Consider the following 13,759-nt stretch of genomic DNA (forward strand, 5'->3'; position numbering starts at 1 on the left):
AATGTATGTATATATGTATGCATGCATGCATGTATGTATGTATATGTACATACACACAGACACAGACACACACACATAGTGTTTTTTCTATATGTATGTTTGCACACCAGAACAGGGCATCAGATTCCATGGTACTAGTTATAAAGGGCTGTGAGTTGCCATGTGGGTACTAGGAATTGAACCTAGGACCTCTGGAAGAGGAGCCAACCAGTACTCTTAACCACCTGATCTTCTGTCTAGCTTCTCAACTGGCTTTTAAAAAATTATTTTTATTTGTATAGGTGTTTTGCCTGAAAGAGAGAGAAAGAGAGGGAGAGGGAGAGAGAGAGAGCCTCCTTATGGCTGTAGAGGTCAGAAGAGGGCTTTGAACTGGAACTGGAGTTACTGATGGTTATAAGCCACCATGTGGATGCTGAACTCCAAACCCAGGTCCTTTGCAAGAGCATCACATGCTCTTTAGCTGCTAAGCCACCTCTCCAGCCCTTCAACAGGCCTGTTAATTTATCAACACCAGCATTATTTGCTGTTAGTCATTCAGAGACCTTCTTAATTCCATTTATTAAGTCTTTGTGTTTTTTGAAACAAGTGTAATCCCCTCCCCACCACGAGGATGATCTTGAACTTCTAATCCTTTTTTTTTTTTTTTTTTTGGTTTTTCGAGACAGGGTTTCTCTGTGGTTTTGAAGGCTGTCTTGGAACTAGTTCTTGTAGACCAGGCTGGTCTTGAACTCACAGAGATCCACCTGCCTCTGCCTCCTGAGTGCTGGGATTAAAGGCATGCACTACCACCACCAGGCGAACTTCTAATCCTCTTGTCTCCACAGCCAAATTACTAGAATTAAAGGGACGCACACGACACCTGCTTTTATGTGGTACAAGGCATTAAACTCAGGGTTTTATGCTTGCTAGGCAAGCATTTTTACCAACTGAACTACATCCCCAGCTCTATTTTTTTGTTTTTGTTTTTGATACAGTGTCTTATATTGCTCAGGCTAGCCTTTAACTAACTATGTAAGAAAGATAACTTAAACTCCTGATCCTCCTGCTTTAGCCTCTGGAGCAGCTGGGATTATAAACCTGCACTAGCAGGCCCAGCCCATCTCATTCCTTTTAATAGCTGCATTGTAATATACTTTTTTGCCTTTACTACGACTTATGTAGTCACTTAAACTCCATGTTTATTCATCAAATGAACATGAGAACTGTTCCAGGGTTTCATGATCTTAAGTAATACAGCACTGAATGTAATCTGATTGTTTTTGTTCACGTGGGTGAGTATTTCATAAGACAAAAATCTCAGAAGTAAGCTGGGCATTGTTGGTGCACACCTTTAATCCCAGCACTCGGGAGGTAGAAGCAGACAGATCTCTGTGAGTTTGAGGCTAGCCTGGTCTACAAAGCTACACAGAGAAACCCTGTCTTGAAAACAAAACAAAACAACAACAAAAATCTCGGAAGTAGAATTGCTGGCTCAAACAGCTTGGGAACTTTAGGGAGGGTGAGGTTGCTCAGCACATAAAGGCACTTGCTGCCAAGCTTGGTGCCCTGAGACCAATCCTTGGAACCTACATGGTGGAAGGAGAGGACTGAACACACAAGTTATCCACTGACCAACACATATGTACACACACACACACACACACTAAATGAATGTAATACAGAATTTTAAAAAGAGCTTAAGTATTTTAAAAGTTAACAGAAGTTATTCTCAAAGAGATTGCTTTTATCTGTACAACTAGCTCTAGGAATATGAAAAAAATGTCTCTTAATTTTAATCAAATTTGATTTAATTACAGAGGCAGCATGGAAATAGAGGGATCTACACCAAAAAGAAGGCACGCATGAACTCATGAAGGAAAGGGCTACATAACAAAAAAGGTCAAGAAAAAAAAAGTGAAGGGAACTATTTGAGCATTACTACCCTTCAATAAGGAGAAAAATGATTACAGTATGAACTTCAGGTGACAGAAGACATACTTCTTAACTGGGTTGCACAGAGAAGTGAATCTGTGAACCAACTCAGCATGGCCTATCGAGGAGGAAGTGAGCAAGGCCAGCCCCCTTCAGTGAGGCCTTCCCAGTTTAGCCCTCCAAATCTTTCCACCGATAGCACCCGTGCACATAAAATATGCATGGTGTCTGACTTTTTCTACCCAAACACAGGAGGTGTGGAAAGTCACATTTACCAGCTTTCTCAGTGCCTCATCGAGAGGGGGCACAAGGTCATAGTTGTCACCCATGCTTATGGAAATCGAAAGGGCATCCGTTATCTCACCAATGGCCTCAAAGTTTATTATTTGCCTCTCAGAGTCATGTACAACCAATCTACAGCCACAACTCTCTTTCACAGTCTGCCATTGCTCAGGTACATATTTGTTCGGGAGAGAGTTACCATAATTCATTCCCACAGTTCTTTTTCTGCCATGGCCCATGATGCTCTCTTCCATGCCAAGACAATGGGGCTTCAGACAGTCTTCACCGACCATTCCCTTTTTGGATTTGCTGATGTCAGCTCTGTGCTCACAAACAAGCTTCTAACTGTGTCTCTCTGTGACACAAACCACATAATTTGTGTCTCTCATACAAGTAAGGAAAACACTGTACTACGAGCAGCACTGAATCCTGAAAGAGTGTCAGTCATTCCTAATGCTGTAGACCCTACTGACTTCACCCCTGGACCATTGAGGAGGCATGACAGTGCAATAACTATTGTTGTAGTGAGCAGACTTGTTTACAGAAAAGGGATTGATCTGCTCAGTGGTATAATACCTGAACTCTGTCAGAAATATCCCGAGTTAAACTTCCTAATTGGTGGAGAGGGACCAAAGAGTATTGTTTTGGAAGAAGTACGGGAAAGATACCAACTACATGACAGGGTGCATCTTTTGGGAGCTTTAGAACACAAGGATGTCAGAAATGTCTTAATTCAAGGACGTATTTTTCTTAATACCTCCCTGACCGAAGCCTTCTGCATGGCAATCCTGGAAGCTGCCAGCTGTGGTCTGCAGGTCGTCAGCACCAAGGTTGGTGGGATTCCTGAAGTCCTTCCAGACAATCTTATTATTTTATGTGAACCTTCGGTAAAATCTTTGTGTGAAGGGCTGGAAAAAGCTATTTTCCAAGTGAAGTCAGGGATGTTACCAGATGCAGAAAAGATCCACAGCGTAGTAAAGGCTTTCTACACCTGGCGGAATGTGGCAGAGAGAACTGAGAAGGTGTATGAGAGGGTGGCGAAGGAAATGGTGTTGCCAATGCATGAGAGGCTGACTAGGCTCACCTCTCACTGCGGCCCACTTACAGGCTATAGTTTTGCTTTGCTGGCTGTGTTCAGCTACCTCTTCCTCGTGTTCCTGAGATGGATGACTCCTGATTCTGTCATTGATGTGGCAATAGATGCCACTGGGCCACAGAAAGTGTGGACTCATGATATAAAAGGGGATGTGATTGAAGAGGTATCCACGAGCAGGTAGAAGCAAGCCTCAACTGTAAACTTTAGACAGCTCTATTAACAGTTGAAAAGAATCTTGTTCTTTTGCTTCTGGACTTTTAAGTTAACTTCATAGATCACGCATGCCTCCTCTGTAACATTCACTGTTTCATTTGAGGAAAGCTAAAAGTTCACATGATTCCTGACACTCCTTGCATTTCTTTAACTTTAGGGAGTCCACTTTGGCCACTCAGGCATGATTCAGTGAAACCCCTCCAGTGGAGACGTTTTAACATTCTATTTTGGGAGCCTTGGGTGCTGGGTCTTTTTGGGCCAATTTTTAACATCATGCCATCAATTCAACATCCACCAGACATATGCAAACTTCCTTTAGGGAGACAGTTCTGTGAACTATGTCAAGTCAAACGGATGTTTCTTTACTGGACCCTGAGATCATATACTCACACATGGGTCTACTCAGTAAGTGTACCACACAATCTGAGCAACTTGCCAACATGTTTGAGCACCTGCCATCTGCTCTATAGAAAATGTTCTGCCACAGAGGACCAGCTAATGTGAGGTGGTAAAACAGTTATCACACACTAAATGCTCAAGTTACTTAATTTAAGGAAAATGCCACTATCACATACTCTAAGTACTTCTCTAATCCTGCTATATGTGTTCTCCTAGGTGGATACTTCATATCCTATGTGTATGAAGAGATTTTGTTTTTCAAGTCCTAGGTGCTGGTAGCACTGTTGTAGGCTTTAAAAAACTACTTATTATTGTTGTGTATGTATGACAATGTGTTTCTGTATACACACCTTGATTATAACTGTCAGTGCATGTGGAAACACACTGTTCCAACCAGCTATTTACAATTATTTAAAGTGAAGTGAACATTGAGGAATTTTCTAAAAGGACTGTATTTTTTTTTTAAATTGCATTGCTTTTGATGTTATAGCTACTCACATAAACAAAGACTGTTAAAAACATGTTCATGACCAAAAATAAAGATGAGAATGAATTTTAAACAAACAAACAAAAATAGAATTGTTTAATTTTTTTATTACGTTTCTTTAGAGTGTGTATGTGTGGCTGGCTGCATACTTGCTACAGAGCACATGCAAGGTCAGAGGACAGCTTGTTGGAGTCTTCTTTTTTTCCAAGGGACTGAACTCAGGACATCAAGCTTGGAAACAGGTGCCTTTAGCCACTGAGCCATCTCGACAGGCCCTAATTGTAGTTGTAATGGGCATTTTCCTATAGGTTATTGAGACTGGAATTTTCATCATTTGATATTTAAATTGCTGTCACATCTTGTCTTCTAGTTTTTCCTACCCTTTTTTCCCCTTATCAACTGGATTCCTTTAACATTTTATAGAGCAAGTTTTTCCTACCTTTTTTTTCCCTTTATCAAATGGATTCCTTTAACATTTTATAGAGCAACTCAAAGATTGCCTCTCAGAATAACATTCACAGGAATGCCCCTATAAAAGTGGCACTAGGCACTAGAAACTACAAGGGTGGACAACTTCTTTTTTCTTTTTTTTGTTTTTTGAGATAGGGTTTCTCTGTGTAGTCTTGGCTATCCTGGAATTAGCTCTGTAGATCAGGTTGGCCTCAAACTCACAGAGATCCTCCTGCCTCTGCCTCCCGAGTGCTGGGATTAAGGTGTGTGCCAACCACCCAGTGAACTTCTCTTTCTCGACAAAGTGGTATTCTAAAAAACCAGGACCAAACTCTCAGAAGTAAGAGATGCTTCCTTGTTGAGTTTAGCAAACCTGTAGGTTCTGGCATATTAATTGCTGGTGACAAACAGGTTGGACCTGGTGGCATGAGGAACTCAGTGTAGACAACTAAGGTAATGAGCTACCAAGACAGTGCCAGAAGGGCATGCTCTAGCCTCATTCCCACAGCGTGCTGCTGCTCATAAGCTCTCAGCTCCAGCCTGAAGCCTGTGTACAGCCAGTTAAAAAGCCTTCCACTTATTTTCTCTAGTTTCATCTACCTCTTCTTCCCGTCTGTTTCTTTTCCCTCCTGCTAGTCAACCCTAACGGTAAAGCAAGGTCAAACTCAGCATCGCACCCCAACCAGTATTATATGCTTTTTAAATAAATGAAAGGAAAATGTAGACCATTTTTCCTTTTATCACAAGAAAATCCCACTATTTCTGGGAAGGGGGGATCATTTCTAGTTTGAATGATTATGACTCTCCCAGGGGACAATGTGTTTTAAAAATATATCCTAACCCCTCTGGTCTGTCTCTAGATAGAAAGAAGATGCCCTCAATCTTAACTTCAGTTCCAAATAAGGAAAGCCATTTTCTGGCTATTGAGAGATTACTCTAAACTCTGTTTTTTCTTTTTTCATATTAAAGCTAAGGATTAGATTCTTAGCAGTCTGTCAGCTAACAGCAGTGAGCTACAGAGGGACCACTCAGAAGGACAAAAAATAAACTTTACCTGAGAGGTCTTATGAAGGGCTGCCTTCTGAACAACTCTTTTTTTTTTTTTTTTTTTTTTTTTTTTGTCAAAAGATCGGAAAGCTTTTATGATTCTCTTATATCTGGTTTCTACAACTGCATGCAGCTTGCTAGCCACACCTGGTTTCCTATATTAAAAAGATACTAGTAGACAATTTTTTCCCCTTTAATGAAACAACTTGACAGTTTGGAACCACAGCTATCATCCACCCCTGAGGATCCACCTGTTAGCCAATCTCTTTTTATGTGAGTAAGAGGAAAGCACAGGGGAAGGTCCCTCAAACAAAACAAGCCATGAAAACAAACAACAAACCAACTTTTGCTGACAGACAGACAGATAGACCGACAGAAAATAAAAGCAAAACAACTTCTGCCCCAAACGTAAGTTCTAATTGCAGTTAATTTCCTAAAGAATCCTTCCTCTGGGAAGACCCGGTTCTAGGTCGTGGCATCTGCTGCTATTGGCTCCTCTACTTACCAGATTGCTGCTTCAGCTGCTCTTTTTGGATTGCTGCAAACTGCTTGGCATCAGCCAGGGAGCCAAAAAGAGCAGCAAAGGGGTTACTTGAGATGTTGTTGTTATTCTCCTGGTCTGTCATTTCACTTTAAGGTATCCTCCATCCAGCCCTAGGGGGAAGGGCTATGCAAAGGACAGGAATTAGACTCAGAAGGGCAGATAACACAATTGCTGTAGTATACCCATTACTGTTTCTTTCCCCATTTCTTTAGCACTGTGCATTTGAAAATGCTTTGGAGCAAGACCTGCAAATGCCTGTTCCCAAACTGAAGATGCATTTGGCAAGATAGTTACAAACCTACTAACTGGGCACAGCTAAAACTCAAAAGGCTTAACAGTCAGTGACTGCAGTTCCCCATTAACTGTAACTATAGCACTGAGACATACCCAAAGAATTATTTTTAAGCTGGCAGACTAGTTTTCATTCACATGCAAAGGACAAGGTGGTACCTGTCCAGACCACTACAACTCAGGGCCGAAGCTGGGAATTCCTTAGTTACACAGGAACTCAGATTTCTTCTTCTTTTACTAAAAGGCAGGTTTTCCTATTACATGTGGGGTGTGTGTGTGTGTGTGTGTTGTGTGTGTGAGAGAGAGAGAGAGAAAGAGAGAGAGAGAAAGAGAGAGAGAAATTCACTATGTAGCCGAGGAAGACCTTGAACTCCTAATCCTTCTGCATACACCTGAGTGCTAGGATTACAAGCATACACCACCATGCCTGGCTTGATACTCAGATTTGGAATGCTGAATCAAGGCCAGAATCAGGTTAGCTATGTTTGTAGGTCTCTCATGTATAAATTCTACTCCTAGGTTTAAAAATACAGATCTGGAGCTGGAGAGATGGCTCATCTATTAGGAGTGCCAGCTGCTCTTCCAGAAGACTTAGGTTCCCAGTCACATGGCAGCTCACTACTGTCTGTAACTCCAATCCCAGGGCACCTAAAGCCCTCTTCTGGCCTCTAGTCACCAGGCATGCACATAGTACACAGACGTATGTGCAGGCAAGGCACTCCACACACATAAAATAAATAAATAGCTAGTTAGTGACATAAATAAATAACAAATCAATCCTTTTTCAACTAAAATTTCAATATTCTTCTTCGATGTCTTTCTTCTTTTCTATTAAAATCAGATAGGACCTCATTATATAGCCTAGGCTTGCCTTGAACTCAAGATCCTCCTGCTTCATCCTTTAGACTGCTGGGGTTACTGGCATTCATCATGCCTGACTAGTCTTTTTTGATTCTATACTTTTTTTAATTGCTTATCTAATTTTTTAACTTTCATAAAACAAATTTAACTGTCAGATAGACTGTCTAATATAAAATAGATATAATACCTCTACGATGAGGGGACAGGGTCGGGAGGAGGAAGAACACTTGATCTACCTTTAGTTAATTAGTTAATTAGTTTGTGGTTTGAGACAGGGCCTCACTATGAAGCTGAAGCTTCCCTGGAACTTGATGGCTAGCTTCAAACGTATGCTCCTCCTGCCTCTGCCTCCTAAGTACTAAGAACTACAGGAGTGCATCACCATAGAAGTCCCAATACTCTTGTTACAGTAGTGTGTCATCACCCCCCCCACCCTCACCCAGTGTTGAGATTATAGGAACAAACCACCACACTTAGCTTAACCTTCAGTTCAGGGAAGTAAGGCTCCTTACAAAATCATATTAACAAAAGTTAATACAAACAGGAGAAATTAACCTCAATTGCTGGAGGAAGACTTATATCACTTCTTGATATTTCCATCAGTTGCTTTAGGACCTTTGCTATTTTCCTGCATCAGAGCTAAAAGCTAATTAGACATAGTGACACTCAGCCAGTCTCCACTGCTTTTCAGGATGGTGCAGGGCTTTTCTACTCCAAGAAAATGAACTCCTCGATGCTGCTTTGCTCCCCCCCTCCCCCGGCTCCCGTGTATATTTAGTTGAACTTAATAAAATAAATCGTATTTTATGTTGGAATTAACAGTCCTTGAGAGGACTTTCTCCTATGTAACCACTGGATGAGCTTAGTTCATCTCTAATTCATGTGATGCCATCCTGAACTGTCTCATTGTTGGCTCACTACCACCGTCTTTCTACCCCAAGGTATCCTAGACCCTAAAAGATGGCAAAAAGCATAGTGAACTCTTGTTACTTTGTCTCCGGAATATTACCATCTTTTTTTCTCAATGTGACTGCTTTGGTTTTTAACCTGAGTATCAGTTCCATTCAAGACATATGTCCAGACGCATTGATCCCATCTACCAGCTCCAGGAAGGGGCACAGAGAACAAAGTGCCTGATCCAAGAATGGGTAAAAGACCTATCAAGGCTTATAAGAATCAGTGAACATTGTCTTTGGAGTTTTGGCTGAACCTACTGAGAAAGGAGCTCTTTCTTCTTGGATTGCTAGGCTAGTAAAACACAAGCCTAGAGTTGCCACCTTTTATTAACTATCTAAAAAATGACTACCCCCAAATTAAGCTACCATACAGGAAAACAGAACTTTCCAGACTTTTCAGCTATAGAAGCGAACCAATTGCATAGGCCAGTTTGAACTAAGTGCATGTGTCTATGTGTGGCATACATGTATGCAGGCAGATTTCACAACTGTATAAGCCAGTTTTAAGTGTGTATGTATGTGTGTGTGATACAGGTGTATGGAATGTATATGGGTATGTATATATATTGTATGGAGGCCAATGGAGCATGTTGTGGTTCCTGCTTCATTCTCCTTATTCATTGGAACTAACTGAACCTGGGGCTTCAATGACAGCCAGCAAGTGCTACCAAGTCTCCTGTCTCCACTCCCCATAGTGCTGAGGTTACAGTGTGTACATGTGGACACATCTAGCTCTTTATGTGGGTACTGAGGATTTAAACGCAGGTCCTCATGCTTGGGCATTAATAGCTCTTACCCTAAAACATCTCTAGGTCTTAACTGTTGTTACTGAAGTAGGGTCCCTCTGTGTAGTCCAGGCTGGCCTTGAACTTATAGTGATTCTTTTGTCTCAGTTCCTAAGTGCTAAGACTAGAGGCATGCATTACCATTCCTGGCTTGAATAACTTTTTTTTTTTTTTTTTTTTAAATATAATTGAAGAGCTGGCACACACCTTTAATCTCAGCACTTGGGAAGCAGAGGCAGGCGGATCTCTGTGTCTGAGGCCAGGCTGGTCTGATCTACAAAGAGAGCTCCAGGACAGCCAGGGCTGTTACAAAGATACACCAAACTCTCTCTCTCTCTCTCTCTCTCTCTCTCTCTCTCTCTCTCTCTCTCTCTCTGTGTGTGTGTGTGTGTGTGTGTGTGTGTGTGTGTGTATCACTGAAGGGTTCAGATCATTAGACAGGAAACAACAACCTGCATCACATATGTAAAAAGGAAGCTGAAAGTCAACAATACAGAACATAGGACACAGGTTCTCAAGGCTATCAAGAAAGGGAGTTTAGCACCACAAATCCACATACTTCCTTCTTAATACTATACTCTTCCCTTATACAAAGAAGCTAACTTTCTATTTTGTCCTATCCCTGTTTATATTGGGATTTAAAAACTTCAACATTGCACTCTTATGCGGATCTGCCTTGCTAAACTCTAAGACCTTTGAGTACAAGTTGATATCAGATTATTCTTTCTTCTGTGGCTGACATTATTCTTCAAAACCACAAAGTCTAAGCAAATATTCAACAGATGGCCCAATCTTCCAAGTAGCTACTCCTGAGCCTTGAAATCATAGCATTACTCAAACTCTACTTCAAGGTACAGAATTTCCTACTTGTCTTGAGATGCAGCAGTATGTCAAGCTGCCAGTCCAGATGCTGTGGCTCTGTGGTACCTAAGCATGTGTAGAACAGAGAATAAAAACAAGTCTGTTGTCACCTCAAATGCTGTCCTATTTAGTTTTAACTGTCGACTTGACACAGTCTAGCATCATATGAGAGGAAAGCCTTGATTGAGGGATTGCCCAGATCAGACAGGCCTGTGAACATTTCTTTGGGGGATTGTCTTGATTGTTAATTGATACAGGAGGGCATCATTTCCTGAAGAGGCAGGTGTGGGATGTATAAAAAAGCTAGCTAAACATCAGCTAGCAAGCAGCTTTCCTCCATAGCTTCTGTGTCAAGGCCTTACTTGAATTCTCACCCTGACTTCCCTCTAATGATGGACCATGACTAGAAGTGTACAAATGACCCTTTTCTTCCTTTCAGTTGCTTTTGGTCAGTGTTTTGTAAGAACAACAGAAAGAAGACTAGAACAAATGGTAAAATAACAACAACAAAAGGTTTAGCCTACCCTACTAAATTCATCTTTTTCATAATTACTTAAAATTGGTGCAGAGAATTTCTTTCTCTAGAAACAAGGCTAAATGGTGTAATGACTTACAGGATAAAGGAGGACTGAGCACCTGATGAGAACCTCTGTGGAGATTCCAGTTTAGATATAGTCACTGAGCTTACATATGTAAATAAAAATACCTAGAAAGAAAAGAAAGGTCTCATAAAATGGGGCCTTGGCGTTCTGTTTGCTTTAATACTCACTTTACCTATTTTAAATGTCTCAGTTTGAGTATAGTGGTACACACCTATGATCCTTGCACTTGGGAAGCGGAAGCGAGAGGATCTTGAAATCAAGGCCAGTCTAGGCTACACAGTGAGACCTTGACTCAGAAATAAATAAGGGGGTGAAGAGATGGCTCATTTAGGAGAGGTCTAGGGTCTGGGCCTCAGTACCCCTAACAGGGTAGCTTATAGATGTCTACAACTACAACTCCAAGGGATCTAACACCTCCTTCTGGTCTGTGTAGGTATCCACACACTCTTATAAACATTCATAAAAACAAAAAAACAAAAACAAACAAAATTTTCCAAGAAAGAAACAAAAGCCCAGAGAAATGGCTCAGCAGTTAAGAGCACTGGTTGCTCTTCTACAGAACCAAGAGTTCAGTTTCCAGAACCCATGTTGGGCAGCTCACTTCCTATAACCCCAGTTCTTGGGGATCCAATATCCTCTACTCCTGGGGGCATCTGCACACATGTGGCATACACATATACAGAAACACACATGTACACATAAGTAAAAGTAAAATATTCTTTTAAAAAAAGAAATAATAACAGTAATAAACAAACCTCTTGTTTTCGGCTGCCATACAGAAACACACCCACAGCCACCACCAGCCCTTCATAACCTTTGGATTATTTGTTTTTAATAAATCTTCCTTGATAGCAAATTTCACTCTGTATACCTACTGCAAAAGACTACATCTATAAGAAGTGCCTATCATTGGTCCCATAAAATTCTCTCATCCTCTCCTGATTTAAAATTTTACTTATGTAGAGTACTGTTAATCCTTTAAGGCCACTATTGGCTCCTGTAAGCATAGACATCTTAAAATCATGTCTGATCCAGTTTTAAAGTAGCACAGAAAAATGGAGACTGTTTAAACAAAGCTCTATGGGTAGGGTTGGGTGGGGTGGGGTATAGTTCAGCGCTAGAGTATTTAGTATGTACCAGGCTTGTGTTCCAATTCCAGCAAACCCCTACCTCCAGTCCAAATTAAGCTGTATTAAATCTTACTCCATAAAGTTTCTATTTTGGAATTAAAAAATATTTCCTGGCTAACATGTTCTTCCTAGAAATACCTTCAGTGTTATATATGCTATTGACACAAAAATCTGCAACATTTATCTGCAAACTAGAAGGACCTCATGAAGTGAGACACGCCCCAACCAAAACCCACAAAAAACAAAACAAAACAACCCCCCACAAATAACAACAACGAATCAAAAAAGCCAAACACACAGAACTCTACCAATCCCTAGCATTCTGTCTTAGGTCCTATTTTATAGTCTTCTCTCTGGGATCAAAAAGTCAATGACAGCGAGACAAAACCCATTCTCCGTTTAAGAGACAAAAACGGATCCTAAAGGGAACACCACTAATACAAAGCTTCTGAGTTGTGGTCACTCAATCTGATAAATGTTTTCTGAACCCAAGAAACACTCTAGCAGAATTCCAGAAGAGTTATAGTGACGAGTCCATTACTCGCCTTAAACATCAACATCTTGCTACATGCACTCAACTGGCTTGATTGCTATGACTTGAGCTTCATTCCGTCCCTTTCGCATTTGGCTTTCTGTGGTCCACTCTTCATATTTTATCTTAGGGTTTGGCAAGAGATTCGTGAGGAGGGAGACCCACCCACCCTGCGCAATTCCTAGATAAGAGAAGTAAAAAGACAGTCACTGCCAACACTCGGGCCTTTTCTAGCACAGGTTTGGCAAAGAAGAAAGACATGTGCAGAGATACCCAACGCTGGAGCACCATAAGGGTTTCCAGATCAAACAGGGTCGAAGTTCAAGAAGAGGGAGCCAGGTCAAGCAAGCACTGGAGAACTGCAAGTGTGCAGAGGCCTGCAATGGCAATTGCTTAGTTGAAAACCTCGTTTGCAGTCTCAACACTCTCCTCCCCTGAAGATACCTTCTGTCTTACCAGTGCCTGAAGGGGCAGCAACGACGACAGCTCAAAGCCACAGCGACCAAAAGCTTCCCACTTCCGACTCAGCAATACAACCGGAGCTGACATCATCGCTGAGCGCGGCGCCTGTCTATTCTCTACCCCGCGCCGGAAGTAGGGTGTTGTTGGTCCTCGCCCACTAATGGCAGGCAAAACACCGGCAAGGCGCACGCGCACACTAGCGGCGGCTAGCAGGGGGCGGGCCGGAAGTGGCTTTGGGATTGGTCTAGGCGGCAGGGCGGGGCGGGGCGGGGTTGGCGATGCTGTATGTTTTGCAATCTAATGGAGTGTTAGGCTAGACAGTGGAAATTCATCTCTTGATGGCAAATACACTATTGTGATCTCTGGTTCTGCTCACAAACTGTGGCTTTCTGTTTTTTTACGCTCCCGTCTGTCCCGGAGCCGTTCCACTTGCTCTTCGTAGCTTAGAAGTAGTAACAATACCAACACAGATAATGTCTAAGAAGTTTTGAGCCGGTATTAGTTGCCAAGCAGTGTGCTATTTTGGGTTGGACTTAGTTTTATATACACAGTTGTAACAGTGTACATCCTACTAGTCTGTTTTGAGGTACACAAAAGTAATGAAAGCCCCAAGAGCTAAAAGCACTGTTGAGAAAAATTTTGGATGCCATAAACAATCAAGGATTAATATTAACATTAAGAATATGTAAATGAAAAAGAATATGTAAATATATAAAATATAATAACATGTTAATACAATATCTAATAACATAATATATCAAGTTCCAGAACAAGCTCCAAAGCTACAGAGAAATGGTGCCTTGAAAAACCAGAAGAGGAAGAGGAGGAGGAGGTGAGGGGGATAGGAAGA

The 13,759-nt window shown here is 41.5% G+C and overlaps 2 protein-coding genes across 3 annotated transcripts in view; one reads left to right on the top strand and one right to left on the bottom strand.

The window, feature by feature from the left end:
• The window catches only part of Ube4a (ubiquitination factor E4A), a 39,985-nt gene extending 26,923 nt beyond the window's left edge, over positions 1-13,062 (bottom strand). Inside the window, exons 1-2 of one of the 2 annotated variants that reach the window (XM_051197288.1) lie at positions 12,904-13,062; positions 6,391-6,552 (exon numbers count right to left, since the gene is read on the bottom strand). In XM_051197288.1, coding sequence (XP_051053245.1) covers positions 6,391-6,511 — 121 coding nt within the window. In that variant the 5' untranslated portion in view covers positions 6,512-6,552; positions 12,904-13,062. Of the gene's footprint in view, positions 1-6,390; positions 6,553-10,797; positions 10,907-12,903 lie in introns of those variants that run through there. The other variant, XM_051197289.1, reaches the window with a different exon arrangement.
• LOC127231625 (phosphatidylinositol N-acetylglucosaminyltransferase subunit A-like) lies at positions 2,014-3,578 on the top strand. The gene has a single exon (XM_051197290.1). The coding sequence runs from the start codon at positions 2,025-2,027 to the stop codon at positions 3,468-3,470; it is 1,446 nt and encodes a 481-aa protein (XP_051053247.1). The 5' UTR covers positions 2,014-2,024; the 3' UTR covers positions 3,471-3,578.
• Positions 13,063-13,759: the final 697 nt, after the last annotated feature.

Source organism: Phodopus roborovskii, unplaced genomic scaffold (genome assembly GCF_943737965.1).
Source record: "Phodopus roborovskii unplaced genomic scaffold, PHOROB, whole genome shotgun sequence".
In the NCBI taxonomy this organism is placed as follows: domain Eukaryota; kingdom Metazoa; phylum Chordata; class Mammalia; order Rodentia; family Cricetidae; genus Phodopus; species Phodopus roborovskii.

What these genes read in the sequence shown, in the direction of transcription:
- LOC127231625 (XM_051197290.1), top strand. Translation starts at nt 2,025, where the DNA reads ATGGCCTATCGAGGAGGAAGTGAGCAAGGCCAGCCCCCTTCAGTGAGG.